Source organism: Amblyomma maculatum, chromosome 6 (assembly GCF_055883805.1).
Source record: "Amblyomma maculatum isolate TAMU_Amacu chromosome 6, ASM5588380v1, whole genome shotgun sequence".
NCBI classification, from domain to species: Eukaryota; Metazoa; Arthropoda; class Arachnida; order Ixodida; family Ixodidae; genus Amblyomma; species Amblyomma maculatum.
In genome coordinates this window covers 153,193,216-153,211,749 of record NC_139349.1, presented here as the reverse complement: position 1 = coordinate 153,211,749, position 18,534 = coordinate 153,193,216, and the positions used below count along the sequence as shown (strand labels likewise).

At 45.1% G+C, this 18,534-nt stretch overlaps 1 protein-coding gene across 5 annotated transcripts in view; it reads left to right on the top strand.

The window, feature by feature from the left end:
• Window positions 1–18,534, top strand: part of pyd (zonula occludens-like protein polychaetoid) — a 127,592-nt gene that overhangs the window by 40,832 nt on the left and 68,226 nt on the right. For 2 of the 5 annotated variants that reach the window (XM_084607564.1, XM_084607561.1), the window contains exon 1: window positions 5,580–5,811. The exons of 1 other annotated variant lie outside the window; for it this stretch is intronic. In XM_084607564.1, coding sequence (XP_084463690.1) covers window positions 5,749–5,811 — 63 coding nt within the window. In that variant the 5' untranslated portion in view covers window positions 5,580–5,748. Of the gene's footprint in view, window positions 1–5,579; window positions 5,812–6,863; window positions 6,946–18,534 lie in introns of those variants that run through there. 2 more of the 5 variants (XM_084607563.1, XM_084607560.1) reach the window with 1 other exon arrangement.

The window sequence follows — 18,534 nt, the reverse complement described above, 5'->3', positions numbered from 1 at the left end:
TAGTAACAGTATGCAGCTTTATGTAGATATTTCTCAGTCGCTTTTAAACTGAGCGTTGACATGTGCGACGGGAATTCTTTGTTTTTCGACCACCGAGCACGAATGTTGCTATCGCCGCCACCGATTGCTTTGTTCTTTTGCGCGCGCAAGTCAGTCCAATAAAGAGTATTCAAGTGAAGTTCAAGCCTCCTGATTTGTTACCAACGGCGTTGTCACCACTACGTGACAATATAAAAGCTTAACGCTATGTTATGTGTTCGAAGGAAGTGGGGTGGCTTCCCCTGACCCTACGGGGCTGGGAATGGTAGGCCGCCGCCGTTTGCGGCAGAGGCTCGCCTGCCACCGATGGTTGCACCTGTTGCAGGCCGTCATTGCACCCGCCACTGCTGCGGTGGCGGACGACGGCTGTTGCGACAAGGCTCCTCTAGTTGGGACATGCGTCTTTTTTTCTTCCTATTCTTTTCTTTCTTTCTTCTCTATTTTCTCCGCTGTCCGCGCAAGGAGTAGGAGCCCATGCATTTTCTTTTCCGTCTTCCTACAGTTGCAGCAGCAACTATGTGTTCAGAAGTGAGTGTATGGAGGTGTATAGTAACCCAAGCTAGAGTTTGATCCGCGATGCCAGCGCTCGGTTTCTTACGGAGCGGAAAGAGGCGCCAAAACGCTACGCGCAGCCTGCAAAGCCTGCGCAGCCCGCACGCGCGTGCCAGGCTCGGTCGCACATATACGTGCGCACACAGAGCAGGAGATTAAAGTGAGGCTCATGGAACGAAATCCCGTGCGCGAGTGTTGTGCGTGAGATCTTTACGCAATATCTGTCATATTCCGCGAGAGTTCCGCGAGATACGTTCTTGTCTAGCGCTCCCGTCTTCTGAAATTCCAGACTTGAACGCATGCCTGGAACGGCACGCTGCAGCGATGGTGTATCGTCCAAACTCACACTTGCCGTAGAAAATGTGACAGATATTGCTACTCTGCGCCTTTCCTTTCTTCTAAACCAACTATAATTATATGTAGCACTGCAACGAAAGTCGATAAGAGGCAAACGATGAGAAGGAAATGATGGGAGAGGAAGGTTATGGTTTCGCTACTCTCGTCTTAAGAGACATCTAATCTGCGTTTTTCGATTCCTCGGCTGACAAAGAGGTCTGTTTGAGATGTGATTTTTTTTTCTCGGTGCTTTCGACAATGAGAAATTATGATTAACTGATAGACTGTCACCACTGCGCGCCGCTTCAGATCCCGAAAAAAAACAACAACAACAAACAAACAAAACAGGTAGCACAAAAATTAGGATAATGTTATAAAATTGTTATCTATGTTACCTGAATATTATCTAATGTTTTCTGGCACAAAAACATCAGCAGAACATTGAAAATAATTATTATACAAATGTTGACTTCTGAATGTTACTATAATACTATGTAATGTTTTATGTTGTTTTTAATCATTCTTTTATAGTAGGCAATCATCCTCAGCCTGACTATACACACTGCAGGGACGGCCTCTCCAATTTTCCTCCAATTAACCCGATTCTGGGCTAGCTGCATCCAGTTGACCCCTGCGAATTTCTTAACCTCATCTACCGACCTAATTTTCTGCCGCCCCCTGCCGGTTATCCTCTCTTCAAACTACATGCCCTGCCCATTTCTTCTTAATTTCGACTAGAATGTCAGTAACTTGAGTTATTTCTCTGACCCACTCTGCACGCTTCCTATCTCTAAACGTTACACCTACCATTTCCGTTCCATGGCCCTCTGCGTTGTTCTCAGATTAAGTAGAACCCTTTTCGTTAACCTCCATGTTTCAGCGCCATAGGTCAGTGCCGGTAGAGGGCAACTATTATACATTTTCCTCTTGAGTGAGCCGGCAGCATGGTCGCAGACATCCATGGAGGAGTTAAACAACAGAAATCTGTGTCTATCTTTGCTTAGTCGAGCTTCCGCTCTGCAAACTACGTTGAGCCGGGTAGAAATCCGACTTCTTCCGCTAATGTCCTGCGCATGTGCGAAGTCATTTTCCCCGATCTTTCCAGGCAAACCTAGGGGGAGCAATTCGACTCCCCTTGATCATCAACCCGACAAACTGTTGCACAAAAAATTGGGGAAGCCCACTGCCGCGGGAAGGGATAAGGTCACCGTCAAGCTATTGGCGAACCTGCCTGGCTCGGCATACCAGTACCTCCTCGACTCTCTAGCCATTTCGACTACATCAATGCAATTTGGCGCGGGGACACCCCCTACTAAGCGACTGGAAAATGGCTCTGGTAACCTTTATTCCTAAATCAGGCAAACCGATTGACACAGATAGCCTCCGCCCCATCTCTCTCACCTCCTGTGTGGGCAAACTAATGGACACGATGGTGCGGGACCGGCTATCTGAATATCTTAAACAAAAACATGTATTCGCAGGCACCATGTTCGGATTCCGCCCACACAGATCCGCTCAAGATGTCCTCCTGCAACTCAATCGGGAAGTCCTTGACCCACTCGAATGCCCCCATAATGACCGGGTAGTACTCTCCTTAGATCTCAAAGGGGCATTTGATTACGTAACACACGAGATCATACTCACTAATCTAAGCCAGACCGACTGTGGCCTCAACACATTCCAATACATAAAGCAATTTCGCACGGATCGTCAATCCTACATTCGCATCCAAGATAATGAGCATGGTTGTTACCTACTCGGCACGCGGGGAACCCCCCAAGGCGCGGTACTTTCCCCGCTGCTCTTCAATTTGGCTATGATGCACCTGCCTGCCCAGCTCGATGGTGTCACTGGTGTGCAGCACGCCCTGTATGCCGATGACATCGCCCTGAGGGCCACGCATGGCAGCATAGGGGACATTGAAACCAGCCTGCAAACAGCGGCGACGATAGTAGACCGCTACGCCCGCCGCTGTGGTCTTCAGTGTTCCCCACAAAAATCGGAATTTGTGCACCTCCGCCCCTCGCCAAAGTGCACAACTCAAATCACTCTTCCTTTAGACAATGGTCCCATACATGAAGCTGACGAGATACGGATACTCGGACTTTACATTCACAAAGACGGTCAGACACAACATTTGCCAAACTCCGTAAGGTGGGGGACCAGGTGGGCCACATAGTCCGCCGGGTTTCAAACAAACGCGGGGGGTTACGAAGTAAAGATGCCTTGCGGCTGACAAACGCCTTCGTGACCAGTCGGATTCTCTATTCGCTCCACCTACGGAAACAAGAGGAGGATGCCCTTGAGGTCATCCGTCGCAAAATTATTAAGCGTGCCCTAGACCTCCCCATCACTACTTCAAACAGCCGTCTTATGGCCCTTGGGTTGGTGAATACTTTCCGGGAGCTCCGGGAGGCGCACCTTACAAATCAGTACACGCGTTTATCGCAAACGGAGTCGGGACGCCGCTTTCTTGCTCGACTCTGTATCGAACACACCACTCTCATGGAAGACAATTATGTTTCGCATCCCAGAACTGTGGAGACGCGCCCTCTGTGTGCGACCTCTTCCAGCCTATATGTCACACGAAGATCATAATCGTCGGCGCCTGGCACGAGCGGAAGCCCTAGCCCGACAATATGGCAACAAAACAGGTGTATACTACGTGGACGCCTGCGGCCCTCACCATGGGGGATGGTACACGGCCGCTGTAGTTCACAACAGCAAAACGGTTAACGGTCTCACCTTCAGAGCCCACAGTACAACACACGCAGACGAGGTGGCGATTGCTCTCGCGGCCTCACACTCAGATTCAAAATACATAATTACCGACTCGCGAGGAGCCTGTCGGAACGTCAGACAAGGCTGGACTTCCTTACTAGCCTATTAAATCTACTCAAATTGCATACGGGATACGGACCGCGCACTCCGTTACCTTATATGGGCCCCTGCTCATCAGGGTTTGGCAGGAAACGAGGCAGCAGACACAGCCGCCCGCGCGCTCCCTCACCGGGCTGTTTTCTCCTCCCCACCCGATCAGAAACCCGATTTTAATCCAGCCTGCACCTTCAAAGATATCACGATGTACTATCAGAATTGTCATCGCCTTTACCCCAGCCCATGTAAAGGCCTCAAAAAGGCGGATGAGCGGCTCCTTCTCCGCCTTTTCACCAATACATTGCTGTGCCCGGCAACACTAAAACATTTTGACCCCTCCTTTAGTGGCAGCTGCCCACACTGTGGAGTGGTGTCTTCTGACATCTATCACATGGTGTGGGCCTGCCCCTCTAATCCGGCTGTTCCCCCCATCCCCAACCCAACCCGGGAGGACTGGGAGGCAATCCTGCTCGGCTGCCACGACTTACAGGCCCAGCAAGCCTTAGGCGCGCCCGGGTGGCTGCAACCGCCACTGGGGTCCCAAACTAGGGACCTCCACCTAGTGCTTGTAAGGACCGGTCCCATATGGGCCGATCCGAACATACCTCCAGGCCCAATTGTATAGGTAATAAATGTTCTTACCACCACCACCTCTCATCTCCTATATTTGCCTCTTATCGGCGTAAGTTGCAGAGCTACATATAATTATAATTGGTTTACAGGAAAGAAAGGGCCCCGTATCTGTAACACTTTCTCTGGTAAGGGTGAGTTTGGACGGTACACCGTCGCGCATGTCGTGTGGTGTTCCTTGGCGCGCGTTCAAGTGTTCAGTTGCAGATGGCAGGAACGCTAGACAAGAACGCATCTCGCGGAATACGGTAGATCTCGCGCACAGGATTTCATGAGCCCATAACGGCTTTCGTCTTAAAATTAGACGTACAGTGCTAGCATTCTTCGTATAGGCCCTCGTCTAGGCACGCACCCATTGTCTCCTCCTCGCATCATTATTAACACCAGCCTTGAACTTCACTACTGCTTGAAAAATGAGCCCACCCACCACAGAATTACTGCAGAAAATATGCGAGGAAACGTTAGTTGTTAACTCGTTCCGTCAAACATACTGTGACAACCGAGACTGTGAGTGAGTGAGTGTGCGAGTGAGTTGGTTGAGTACCCCGCGGGCCTAGTGCGTGCGTCAACCGACCCGACGCGCCGGAGCTAGGGGAAACACGATGTGTATGTACCTGTTTGGGCTCTCCTCGCGAGCATTCTCGAGTTCCGCGTGTTATGTTTCCCTGTATGTTTTTGTGTCTGCTTTTGCTCAATGCGTCCCGTGCGCTTTCGCATACTGCGCACTCCTCCTCTTCGAGTATAACTGTGCCATCCCCCGAAGGAACACGAACTGCAACGCTGCGACACGGAAACTACTACTCTCTTCCTCAAAAAAAGAACAAGAAAGAAAAAAAGAGGACCAGTTGCGCTTCGGGCGCGTAGCGCGCATCTTTCGTGCGCGCCTCGCCCGCGTGAACTTACTTTGGAAGCTCTCCACTTAAGTTTGCAACTCCAAGAAGAGAGCCCCAAGTTGTCGAACGAACCATAAGTGTCATCCGTTCCTTCCACTGCGACCGTCACCGCAACAGCGGCCGAAGCCGCACAACCGGCGCTGCCAAGGCCGGCATTAGGACCGGATCTGTCCGCAGAACGCGGCGCTCTCACCCTCCTCTTCCCCGTCCCACCCCACTGGAGGCCCCGTTTTTCAAAAACTTGCGCGGCGTCCCATTGGCCGGAGCGGCGGCAACGGCCGCGGTGCAATCGGTGTGCTGCTGCTGTCAGCGGTGGCGTGCTGGCGGCCGCCGTGGGCCGCGTTCTTCGCCAGGCAGTCAGTGGTTGAGCCCGGCGCTGCTGAAAATCTGTGTGGTGTCTGTGTTTGTGCGTTCGATCCTTATGAAGACGCTCTGTTTTGGATTTCTCGCCATGGACAAGAATAGCGTTGCTCCCCTCGAACAGGTCGGTTCCGTTGGTCCCCTGATCCGCGACAGGCAGCGTGCCTTCTAGTTGTCTTGCATTACGCTAGATGGCCCCAATATCGCATGCCATTTATTGGGGCTCCCTTTTGTCCCGCGCGTGGTTGTGATCATCTGTGCCCTGGGTTGTCACTCACTTGAAGTTCTACGGAACTTTCCGCAAAGCTGAGGAGATACATTACATATCTGGCGGCAGCCCTGTTTTGCAGGGACACGCACGCGATTCTAAACGGGGTGCGATCGCTAGGTTGACGAGATGCCACGTGTGTGACAGTTCCGCTACGGGTTGGAATTCTTCAAGCACGCACACTTCCAAGCCGCGCGTTCAAATGACGTTTGCTTCGCGCAAATCTTGAACTCGTTACTTTCATGCATCCTGCGACCTGCGAGTTTTGGAGAGGCCACGCGGATAGGCGGGGCGTGGAAGCGTCGAGCCAGTTGTTTATGTTTGCTTAAAACAGCGCATGGGACGTGGATGGAGACAAGACACGCCGCTATCCCTAGGTGCCTTCAGCATGGTTTGCATGTAATACTGCTCGAACAAAAATATCCCAACGCGAATCTGTTGAATACACCGTCCGAATCTGCTAACGTGAACCTTGTAGGACAGTAACATTTGTGCCCGGCATTTCTTGCATCTCAAACGTCTTGAAGGACGCCGTAGTACAGGATTCCGAATAATTTTGACCACCTGGGGTTCATTATCATACACTATACACGGCGCATAGTCAGGTGCGCCTTGCGCTTCGTCCCCATCGAAACACTGCCACTGCGGAAATGAACCCGGCTCCTCTAGCTCGGTAGTAGGTAGTAGAGCCGTAGAGCACCTTCTCCGTTCGCATCTGAATGAACTCGGACCATTGGTGTGCCAGCAAGGTTCTTCTTTTGCTTGAAAACTGACTATAATGTCGACATGAACGTGTGTTGGCAGGAGGCTCTTAATATTAAGCGACGGTATTGTGACTATGTGTTTATATTGGTTTATATCCATCAAATTCGCATCCACTAGTGGCACGCCACCTGTCGGCGCTGAGACAAAAGCATCGTTGGAATGCGCTGTATAACGAGTCGAAATTGTCGAGTGTTGGTGGCGGCGCCTGGTTTCTGCTGTCGCTCGGTGGGTCATTTCGATTTCGCCGATTCGAAGCGAAGCGACATGCAGCCGCATCAACTGTTTCGCCTTCGGCTCGCTCTTAGGTACCGGTGGTTATCCAAGCTGTTTGCAAAACGGTTTAGGATTTTGCTAGAAACCACTTCGGAATATTTATTGGTAGTGTTATTCATTGATGCCAAGCTAGTGTTTATCATATGACCAGTTAGTCTTCATGTAGAGCTATGGCAGCAGTGACTGATATTTTAAAAATATATGTCACGTTATAGTGTGATATATTGATATTATGATATATATTGATAGTGTGATATGATCACATATAGTGTGATCATTACACAGCCCCCCCCCCCCCCCACACACACACACACAAAACTACCGTGCAAAAGGAAAGAACTTGTACACATACATTACCTAACAGAAATATACACGTAGCAGCAGCTGCACCTTTTCTCTTCATGGCAGCACTACTCTGAGCTCTACCACTTTTTTCTGCATTTCTAGATTTCTCACACTGAAACGTCTTAGCGTCATGAGAGACGAAACACTAGGTGAGGTGAGGTATAGAAATCATAGCAGTGACGGGGTCAGCCTAGATTTGGAAAAAAAAGAAGAAGAATAAGGAAATGAGAACTACCCAGACAAATGAGCCAGCAGTGAGAGGACAATAATAACTGAGGGCAACCTTACGAATATTATCATGTGGAGTGGAATAACACTAGGGGAAGCAAAACGTAAGGTGGTTAATCACATCCCTAGTATTCTGGATATCCCACGTCCCTTACACCTAGTGTGATCTTTGCGATAGCTTTGTCTAAGGTAAAATAATACGGAGAGGATTGAGCAGGTGGAGGAACAAAATAGCCAAGAGGGAATTGAGCATGGCTGAAAGTCAAATATGTATGATTGTGTGGTAGTTGAATTGGATTTGTACAGTAGCTAAAAAATGATGATGGTGGTAGGGCTGAGGCTTTTGGAGGCAATGGAAGAAGCAGGAAAAAAGTTAACTGTTATGAACTCCAGGCTAGTGTTGCATCAAAGGGGTAGACCACATTTGGTTTCATCACGCCAAATTAGGAAAATATTTCTAGTAAACCTTGGTGGTCAGTTATCGAGTGCACAAGCAAGTATTCAATTTGGTGCTAGCCTGTTTCGAAGGTTTGCTCAAGTGAGCTGTGCTACTTTAAACACCTGCACATTTTGTGGCTGTTTGTCTTGTCTCAGATGCGTGCATAGTCAGCGAAGCATTGAACATTCAGTGAACAGTAATCAAATCGGGGTTTTTTGGGTGTCAGGAATCGGACATTGCGATTATTGACGGCATTTGTCCTGAAAACATATTCCGAAACATTAGTATAATTCTCCAAAACTTGCTTTATAACCTTGTTCAATAAATGTTTTTATTATCCTCATTGCTGCAAAGGTGCTCTAAAATGGCATTATTATGCTTCCAGATCAGCTCCAAATGCTAGAGCCTGCCTTCGCATGAAGAGATAAACAGGTGCCGAACAATGGATGAGAACAGAATAGCTCATCAGTAAACAATAAAAACTGAAGACAAAGTGCATTAGATCAATGTTAGAGCAATTTGGTACTGAAAACTAAAATATTCCATAGATTCCAGCATATTTTTTGAGTTTGGCCAAATCTACGATTATAGCAACATTAGGAAGGCTGTTCCAATCATTAGCTGTCTGGATGATGAAAGACTGCACATATGTTTCCGTTCTTGGGCAAGGGACACCTGTTAATTGTTTAGTGATGAACTCAAAATGGAAAGTGTCTTGATGAAAGAGGGTGGAGCTTTAGTGGGGGTAAGCCTGAACAATTGTTTAACTTGGTTACATTTTTGTAGGGTGAATTATTGGAGTAGGTGAATCTAAAGGCGCAATTCTGGGCAGTTTCAGTGCACTCAGAAAGGTATTGTTGATTGGGATTCCGAACAGTGGCTGCATATTCTAATTTAGGGCCTATGTGGTGTACACTAATCATTTTCATTGTTCTGGAGTGAACTTCATGGAGTGTTTAAGGTAGCCCAGAGATTGGCTCGAAGCTGAAGAGATGTGCTGGTGTGATTGATGACTATGATCATCAGAGAGTTGTAATCCAAAGTATCTGTATGTTCTAGTGTCCTGCAACCAAGAGCTGCAGAGAGTTTAGCTGCGGGAAGTTAATTTGGGGCACCTATAAAAATGCGTCACATTGTTCAATGTTTAAGGGCATCTGCTATTTTTGCACCAATTTCTACATCTAGTAAGTCGCATTGTGAGCCGACTCTTTTCAAGATTAGTTATTTTTGCATAAATTATGCAGTCTGCAAAAAGATGAACATTTTTTTATATGCTGAGGAAGGTTGTTGATGACAAAAGGATAGAGAAGAAGCCTGAGCACAGATTCCTAAGGGATGCCATAAAGAACAAGGGCAGGGTTATGCGCTGAGCTAATAATTGCTACAAACTGCTTTCTCTTGTATAGAAAGTTTTCAATCCATGCGACACAATGGGCTCAGGTTTAATTGATGATCTGTGCATTAACCAGCCATGAGGAACTCTATAAAAGCTTTTTCATAGTTAAGAAAGATAGCATCAGTTGCTGAGCTCTTATTCACATTAACTTGTTGGTCATGAAGAAATCTACCATTTCACAAGAAGGGCATTCACAGGATCCGTGTCTGGCAGGAGTATATAAGATTGTGGCACATGAGATATAGTTAATGTTGGAGATAATGATGTGCTGCATGATTTTAGATGAGACACTGGTGAGCAATATGAGTTTGAAATTCTTAAGGGATGACTTACTGCCTGATTTATAAAAGAGTGGTATGATCTTCCAAATCTTCCCCATCTTCTGAATAAAGGGACTGCATAAATATAAATGTCAGTAATCCAATTATTATTACATTTTTGTGTTTTTCAGCATCTTAGAATTAAGTCCGATAGCAGTCCCAACAACTAGCGTTGATGGCAGCTCAGATCTCGCCACCCTCAGCGTTGTCTTCTTTTGGTGGTCTGTCGCACTTCATCACCCTCTGCAGCACGACCAGCGAATACTGCTAAGTAACAATATTAATGCTGCTTGCAGCGGATGATAGCTTTAAATTATTGATTGTATTAATGACACCAGTAGGTGTAATTACTATTGGTACCTTAGCTTCAGTGATTAGTGGGCGAAAGGACTCGAGATAGTTCAAGCTGGGCTGCTGTATGAAGTTTGTGCAAAAGAACTGGTTGAAGCTCCCATTGATGGTAACTGCAATGTTTGGCGATGGTTTTATTGTGTCCCAAAATTTTCAGGAGTTCGTCCTAGATATGTTTGGTAATGTCATGTCAAAGTTTTCTTTGCCTTGCATGCACACTTTGCGACTTCTTTATCAGTGGCTGTATGCCTCCCACATGGTCGGATTATTTTTAATTTTGTCATCCTGTGGAGCCATGTACTTTTATTTACAAGCTTTTTCGTTTAGGTATTGATTCCTGATGCGGATACTTGATTTTTAAGTCATGATAGGTATGAGCGTCTAAGTGAGGTTATTCAGATTGTCTTAAAGAAGGCGCCTGTTTTTTTCAGTAGAATGCATCTGAAATCTGCCTTTGCAAAGGATGTAATTTTCCAGCTCTTTGCTTATCACTTAGCTATCATCGTGGTCGTACAGATGTATTTGTTTGTAAGTAGGCTTTTTTTTTTTATGGCACAGGAATGAAAAAGTAGTAGTAGTAGGGTAACCTTATGATTGCTCATTTTTTTAATCTAATGAAGGAACGGCAGACTACAGTGGTTAGAAATTAGTAGAAGATTGAGTATATTTGCAGTTCTAGTCGTTTCTTTAGTAGCTTGAGTAGTAAGCTGCGTTAGCTGGTAGTCTAAAAGGCAATTGACAAAATCAGTGCATTTTTTAGAAGCTAGAGACAAATTATGAAACCAATCTATATTAGGGCAGTTAAAACATTCGAAAGTGAGGAAATTTGTATATGGGTACTTCGTATATAGACAATTTAGGTCATTGTTGAAGTGCTTAATGAAATCCGAGTTCGGTTTCGGGATACGGCTGCATACGCCTAGTGACACGAGGTATTGCAGGTGACCCAAAATATTTCCAAGTATCAGTGCTTAAAAGTTTATTGGATGTCTTTTTTTATCATGCTCAAGACACTACTTCCTCTACCGAGTAAACAATCTTGCTGATATGCTGTAAATTCAGGCAAGTAAGGAAAGAGTTCTGAGTCTTTAACAGCAGGCATAAGCCATGTTTCTATTGACACGGTGATGTTTCGCTCAGAAGGTTGGATAATTTGGCTAGTATCAATTTGCTTTTATAGAATGCTTGTAATGTTGAAGAATAGAAAATGACGTGCTGTTTCTGTGTTTGGAAGAATAGCTTTTGGAGTGAAGTGAAAAAAAAACAAAACAAGGGACTGTCTGACGACAGGTCGTAGCAGGAGGTACATGCTTGCATAGGTATTCAGGATTTATTTCCTTCTCAGCCTTTTTAAAACTGCTGTATGAATGAGGTTTTGTAAAAGTCAACTTCTTGCATAGTAGTTTGAACTAGATGTCCTTTTCGCATGCAAAGCTTACTAATTCCTTATTAATGGAGTGGGTAGCGGTTGCAAAATCATCACTATGTTTTTGTCTGAGGATGCTCTGCCAATACAGTGGGCTCTCTCAATTTCCTTTGGATTGATTTCTACTCCTTGCGCTGTAGTACAAAAATCAATTATAGCTTTTTCACTAACCAGGCATGGTCTCAGATACACTTTTGCAATTGCTATAAAAGGATTTGGCATTGTGACCTGTTTTCAGCATTATTTAGGTGACCACTGATGTTAGTGAGACCTTTTTTTGAGCAGTTGAATACAGCAACTAGTCGACCTTGCTATGGATTTGAGGGATAGATGACCATTTAGCCTCGCTTTATTTATGCGAGTGACTTATTCATTCAAGGTTTGTCGCGCTGGCATTAGCCTAGTGCTTGTCGATTTGAGCTCAGCCATGATTGCATCCTGACCAGCTTCTATCTTTGTAAGGAGTGTGTGAACTCAGTTTTGCTGCTTCCACTGCTGTTTTCTTTAACATCTGACCAAATAAGAAACTGGTGGGTCATATCAATGCACTGGCAGAACAAAGCAATAGGTTACTGTGAGCTTGGCAGCTGTACCAATAAACAATTGCTAGTCTTCTTAATAAATGGTTATTCACAGCTATGCACCCATGCATAGCTGTGAATGTATGGCATTCTTGTACAGCTGTCGAGCCTTGCTGCTACCTTGGAAACTGCATTTAGCAGCTGTCTGCCAATTAGGGGCAAATATTTGCTACCGATTAGCCGTGTAAGTGACGATGCATGCGCAACGTGCTTCAGCTGCACCTCATTGTTTTAAAAATAATGGATACCTAGTTGATGCAGTTAGAGCTTTCAAGGTTTTGTTTACTAATTTCTTGTTCACTACCTGCCCCTGTCCATAGAATCAGGCTAACCAGTAAGTGTTTTTTGACACTTAACAATTTTTTTATTTCATCGTTAGTTATTGCACACAACTCACTTTTTGGACAGATCTGTTTAGGAACTAAGTGAATGGGGGCACTGCAGCATTCCAGCAATCAGTCTCAATGGAGACAGAGAAAAGCTTTTATGAGCTAGAAAAGAGCAGAAAATTAAAAACAGATGCCACGAGCGCATGCTGGTTTTGTGAGTAAAATTCGCACGTTGGCACATGACGCCAACCTGCCCTTTTGGGTATAATTATTATAGGCTTGAATCTACACGTGGCAAGACCTTTAAAAATGTTTTTTTTTTGTCACACATAATGCGTCCTTTTCTGCTCGACAAATGTCAACATAATGAGAAAGAGCCAGAGAACCAGTGTTTACTGAGAACGGTGATTGACCGGAACTGTTTTCCTTGACCTTTTAGAGAGGTACAAATACAGTATTTTTTTTTTTAAGTTAAGAGATACATATTTGAAATTCTACTTAATAAAATTTTATGTTGCTTGCTTCAACTGCAAAATATACCATATTTTCTGCACTATAGTCTGCGGACACGGTAACTCGAACCACCTTTGCAGGCTGAAGTGTTCGAAACTATTTTGCCCCAGAAGGAGCGCAGCGGGGTTTGCGGAGCCTCTTCCAGGCGCACACCCCTATGAGAGCCGGGCGCCAGGCCGGGGGACGCTTGTACCCATTTTTACCGGTGGGTGTCCGGCGGCGGGTTTTGAACGGACCACCTCCCGCAGTCGAGACGGACGCCCTAACCACTAGGCCACGACTGCGGTTCAAATTTCATATTGTGTGGACCATGTACTATGTTATGGGTGCAGGTTATAGTCATGCATGGGCTTAACTGTTCGGAAGCCGTTGAGCTTGGGCTGGGCCAGGCCCAGGCTATGTTCAACTTTGGGCAGGCTGGGCCGGACTACCCAATCCTGAGTATACAAAACTTCAGCAAAAGCGCAGATATGGCCACGGTGTGCTGGTAGATGTCTTGAATTTACAGCGAGAAATGTTCTCGCGTAAGAGTACCTGAGTTATCTCCTGACGATTCCCCTTTCCTTCATGTGCTTTAACTGCAACCGGATCATCGCTATTTGTCAGTGATCAAAAAGGGGAGATGCTTGTGGCCTTTTTGAGTTTTGACTTCACTTTGGTAACACCAGTGCAGATGTTTCGGTATCCATTTCGAGAATTGTGACATACCGTTGCCTCTCGTGCATCTGTGTTATGGCTAGCTCCTAGGCTCAAGATATCCTCAGTGAAAGGGAGACACAAAGCCTAATCGAAACATCCACTTTGCTTCTCTTGTTTCTCGGTCCAGACGTCTCAGCATCACTACTTTTCGGGCTTCGTGAAAGGCACATGGTGAGCAAAATGAGCTACCGAGTACTTGGCCACAGAACCAACCCCTTGCTCAGAATTTCATTTAGGACAGCCTCGGTTAGAAGCGAAGAAGCTGCGCACTCAAAACCTGCTCTTCTTGTTAACAAAGTATTTTTCATTCCAGCCACCATTTCGAGCAGGGAAGAAACTTTATAGCTACTGGATTCATAATGCAGGAACGCCGCACAAGCCTCTAACCTTCATCAATGGATAACTGGCTTTTTTAGTGTAATTACTTAAAATGATAACTCTATGTTATCATTTTATAAAATGGCAATGCTATGCCTCTATATATTCCATAAATCTTTTGTCTTAAACTTCGGTGCTCTATTAATGACCTTGAACTTAGCATCATGAAATTGTTTCTTTCTGTATCGTTGCTTCAATTGTAATTGTAGATGGTTGGGTCTTAGATGGGATGGGCCTCCTGCCTGTGGTAAGGGCCCAGGCCAGGTTTAGGCTCAGAATTTCAGCCTGTGTGCACTTATAGCACAGTCTATTTATTATTTAATTTTTTGAGGCTGCCTGTCAGAGCCCAGACAACTAACATGGCTGTTAGGTTAAAAAAATTACAGGACTGTGCTTAAGTCTGCTTAAGAGTGGAGATGGTGAGAGAGAGAGAAGTAAACTTTATTTTGTCCAACAGATAGACCAGGTTCATCGAGAGTTCGTTCTGGGCATATCTGGTCAGCTTAGGTGCAGGCCTCAGGGGCAGCCTTGGCCAGTCAGACTGCTTGTAGTTGGTTCTCCGTGTCTTCGCTTTGCGGAAGGGCCACCCATACAGGAAATTGTGAAAGCCACTTTACAGGACTGTTTTCACGAACTGCACCGCAATTGTTATCCCTACTGTCATCATCATCACTATCATTCCTATTATCGTAATCCGCTAAATGCACCATGATTTTCATCACTACTACAATCATCATAATCACTAACTGCAGCGTCATTTTCATCCTACTATCGTCATTATTATTACCTCTACTATATCATCCTCATGCTAGACAGGGAGAATTATGAACGAGCCAGTTGGGATAACCTGTTTCTTCCAATAGAGGTTAGCACTTGTTCATACACCAGCTAGTCTCATTTTTTTCTCATTTTCAAATTAGCAGACCTCCCTTTTTAAAATCTGTGCTTATTAGGTGTTTTAGTTCTCACTTGCCTTATCTATTCGCACAGACTTGAACAGGTGCATGAAGGGACTGTATAGAAATTTCGTAAGGAGGTTGTGGACAGCTTCAATTTCTTCACTGTGTGCTTCTCTTTATATTACCTGTATAGCCTATCGAAAAGGCAGATAACCGAGGTCCTTAACTGAGTTCTTGTTCCTCATACCTTTCTATTGGCAACCTTATCAAGACTTTCTTGATACTAGCGTTAAAGCATGTTAAGCGCTCGCGCACTCAGTCTGCTACAAAAACGTTGTTTTTCAAACTGCACTCATCAGCGCTTCCTGTCAAGGCTTGGCTTTGTGCCAAACATATGTTTGTGCCATGACCGGTAAATTTCCACCTGTGTAACACGCCACAGACCATTGACCACTGTTTTATTCAGTGCCGTGATGCTGTGTTTTTCTGGAACATATTGCAGCAGACGCTAAAGAACATCGAATCACGCCATATGGTATTCATCTTTTTGCCCATTCGGAAGAACTGTGATATGCCTTATGATTTGCTTACATTGATGGGGCTATTTAGTTTATGGAAAAGCCGAATGATGGACCATCATGCTGAACCACCACAATCGTTTAAGTCTGTTCCAAGAGCACTGAGCTTTGGTGCGGGGAGTACATGTTGCCCTAAAAGAGCTGCCTAGCTTACCGCATCTCGAGTTTTGTGTATGCCTCACCGAATTTTGACGTTTGTTATGGTGAGGTAATTACTGTGTTATAGCAGGCTTGCATTCAGCGGTCCAGTGATTTGAGGCATGAGTTGTTTTGCAAGTTTCTGTTCCTGAGAAGTTTCTTATGCAACAAAGAAAATAAAAAGATTGCCGTGGCGCAGTGGTTAGAGTGCTTGGCTGGGGATCATAGGGATAGTGGCGGAGACAGATGTTTTACCTAGTGTCATTTGGTGCTAAAATTTTCTGTAAACACTTCCTGCAAACATTTTCTACAAACATTTCTGCTGCTCATGACCCAAGAAAGGCTTTTGCCTTAATAAAAAAAAAAAATGTGGCACCTCTGCCGTTTTACTGTACCAGATGAGATGCAAGTAAATGCTGCTTGTGACAGCCTTTTTTTTTTTTTTTTCTGAACAGGTTAATTTTAACGCCAGGGGTGGTGGCACAGTTCTTGAACAATGGTCACAATAGCTCTAAGCAGCGCAGCAGCCTTTGTGCTATGTTGTTGTTGTTGTGACTAAAGGAAGAAGAAAAAGAAAATGCATGGGCCTGCTACTCGCTCTGTAGCTGAGCCACCTCCGCTGCCCCGTGCGGACAGAAGAGAAAATAGAGAAGAAAGAAAAAGAAAAGGGAGGGAAAAGATGCGCGTTGCAACAGCCGCTGTCCACCACCGAAACTGTAGCGGGTGAAATGACGGCCTACAACAGATAAAAATATGGTGGCAGGCTAGCCCCTGTCGTAAGCAGCAGTGACTTACCAGTCCCAACCTTGTAAGTCCAGGAGCAACCACCAACTGCCCTCATGCAGGCCTCCCAACCCGCCTTGTGCTAGAGTTTTGGCTGCCATGCACTTTTTTGCTCTAAAGGTTAGAGAAAGAGTTGGGCACTGTTGAAATATATCCATGGATGTGGGCTGGTTTCCAGAAACAGCACAGGTGTTTGAAAGCATGGCAGTGGAGGTCTCCTGCTTGGCTGAACTTTGAAGGAAAGCTTGAAGCATCATTAGGACACCAGCAAAAAACATGGAATTATGTTCGTTCTTGCACTCTGTCACAAGGAAGAAGCCTGAATTCTCCCGTCACAGAATTAAATCTTTAAATGAATATGCTTTTCCAAACATTATTAAAACATTCACATTATTAAAGCATGACTCCTCAAGGCAAGGAAGGTTGGACTTTCTATAGCTGACACAGTGAAATCATGTTGAAACGATTCTGCTGAATGCGTTATGAAGTGAAGGCTTCACTACTCCCCCTCAGGCCAAGGTCAGCATATGCTAGATTTGACCTTCAACGGGCCAGAAGACAAAGTGTTGCTATGCGGTTCAGGTTTCCAGGAAAAAGAAATGTGACAGATGCTGTGCCTTTCTTTTGCTAGAAACTAATTTACAATGTCAGCCTGAGCTATCAGTTGACCCTCAAGGAGCCAGAGAACAAAGTATGGCGATGAGTAGTAGTACTTGGTTCACAGGAAAGGAAAGGTGCAGTATCTGTCACACTTGTTCTGTGGACACCTGAAGTGTGGGGTAAGGGAAAGGAGAAAAGAGAGGGATGCTATAGTGGAGGGCTCCATTTTGATTTTGACCACCTGGGGATCTTCAATGTTTCCCCTCTTACCACTTGGGCATGCATATTGTGTTTTCCTTTCCCCAAAACATCTGGCCCTTTGACCTTCAAAGATCTGGTGTGACCTTGACCTGCTATAGGTGTCCACCCAGAATATACTGCACCTTCCTTTCTTCAAAACTTAAAAAATATGAAAATGTGACCTTGACCTGATTATGTGTTGACCTTCAAAATGTGGAGTGACCTTTACCTGATCAGGTGTAGGTGTCTACCATACTGTGGTGACCCCCAAAAAGTACCTTTTATTCCCCAAAACATTAAAATTGTAACCTTGACCTGATTAAGTGTAGGTGTCCACCATTTTGTGGTTTATAATTTGACAGGATCTCCTGAAGCTTTCAGCGAATTTGGCAGAGTTTTAGACCTTGTTTCCTGCATTATCATGGGTGCAGAGTTAAGCGATAAAACTGTGACTTCTTTCAACAAATTTCAGAAAAGCTCGCTTCTGGGCACTGGGCAATAAAGTCCAGCACAAAATGACAAGTTATTCAAGTGCAATAATAAAAGTAAGCTCTGTGCCAAGTATGTTTCATTTGCGATCTTTTGGGGCCGCTTTTGTAGAATATGATTCTCAGATCGCTTTTTTTTTTTTTTTATAATTCCCGTGAGAATTGTATCAACAAGATTGCACTGTGTTGGAGAGTTAGATGAGCACCTAGCACACAATGTTTTGTTCACCTAAGTTTTGGACAAATTTTTAAAAATAGGATCTTTGAGTTTGAGACCACTTTCTTCAGCATAACATTGCCAATGGTAATGGGTAACAGAATACAGCTAACATGTCATCTAGCTGACTTTTCTAGATTAGCATCTGGGTGTTTGGTGTTTAAGTTTAGAATATTTTTAATAGGCATACTAGTATTAGATCTGTAAGCCATCATTCTCTACGCTGTCCGAGCGGCCAGTGTATGGCTGGCCTTGGAAGTGAATGGGTTAAAGGGGTACATGATCCAGTATTGTAGAGATGAAAGCTATGGTCCTTTTTGGTTGTTCTGCCATTTGTTCTTGGCACCAGCAGACATGTTTTCTGCAGAGAAAATTTCTTCTTGCCACATGAAAAAAGTGAATGAGCCCAGCCAGCTTCAAGGCCAGTCATTGCAATGGTGATGAGAACTGATGTGTTTCTAGGTTATGCTGTATAGACCCTTTGCAAAACTCTGGAAGTCATTTTCTCTGCACATTAAAAACGCCTTCACCATGGCGGCCAAACCTGTTTTGGGGGCAGAAGTTGGGGGCAGCGCAGAATACTTCTGTGTCAA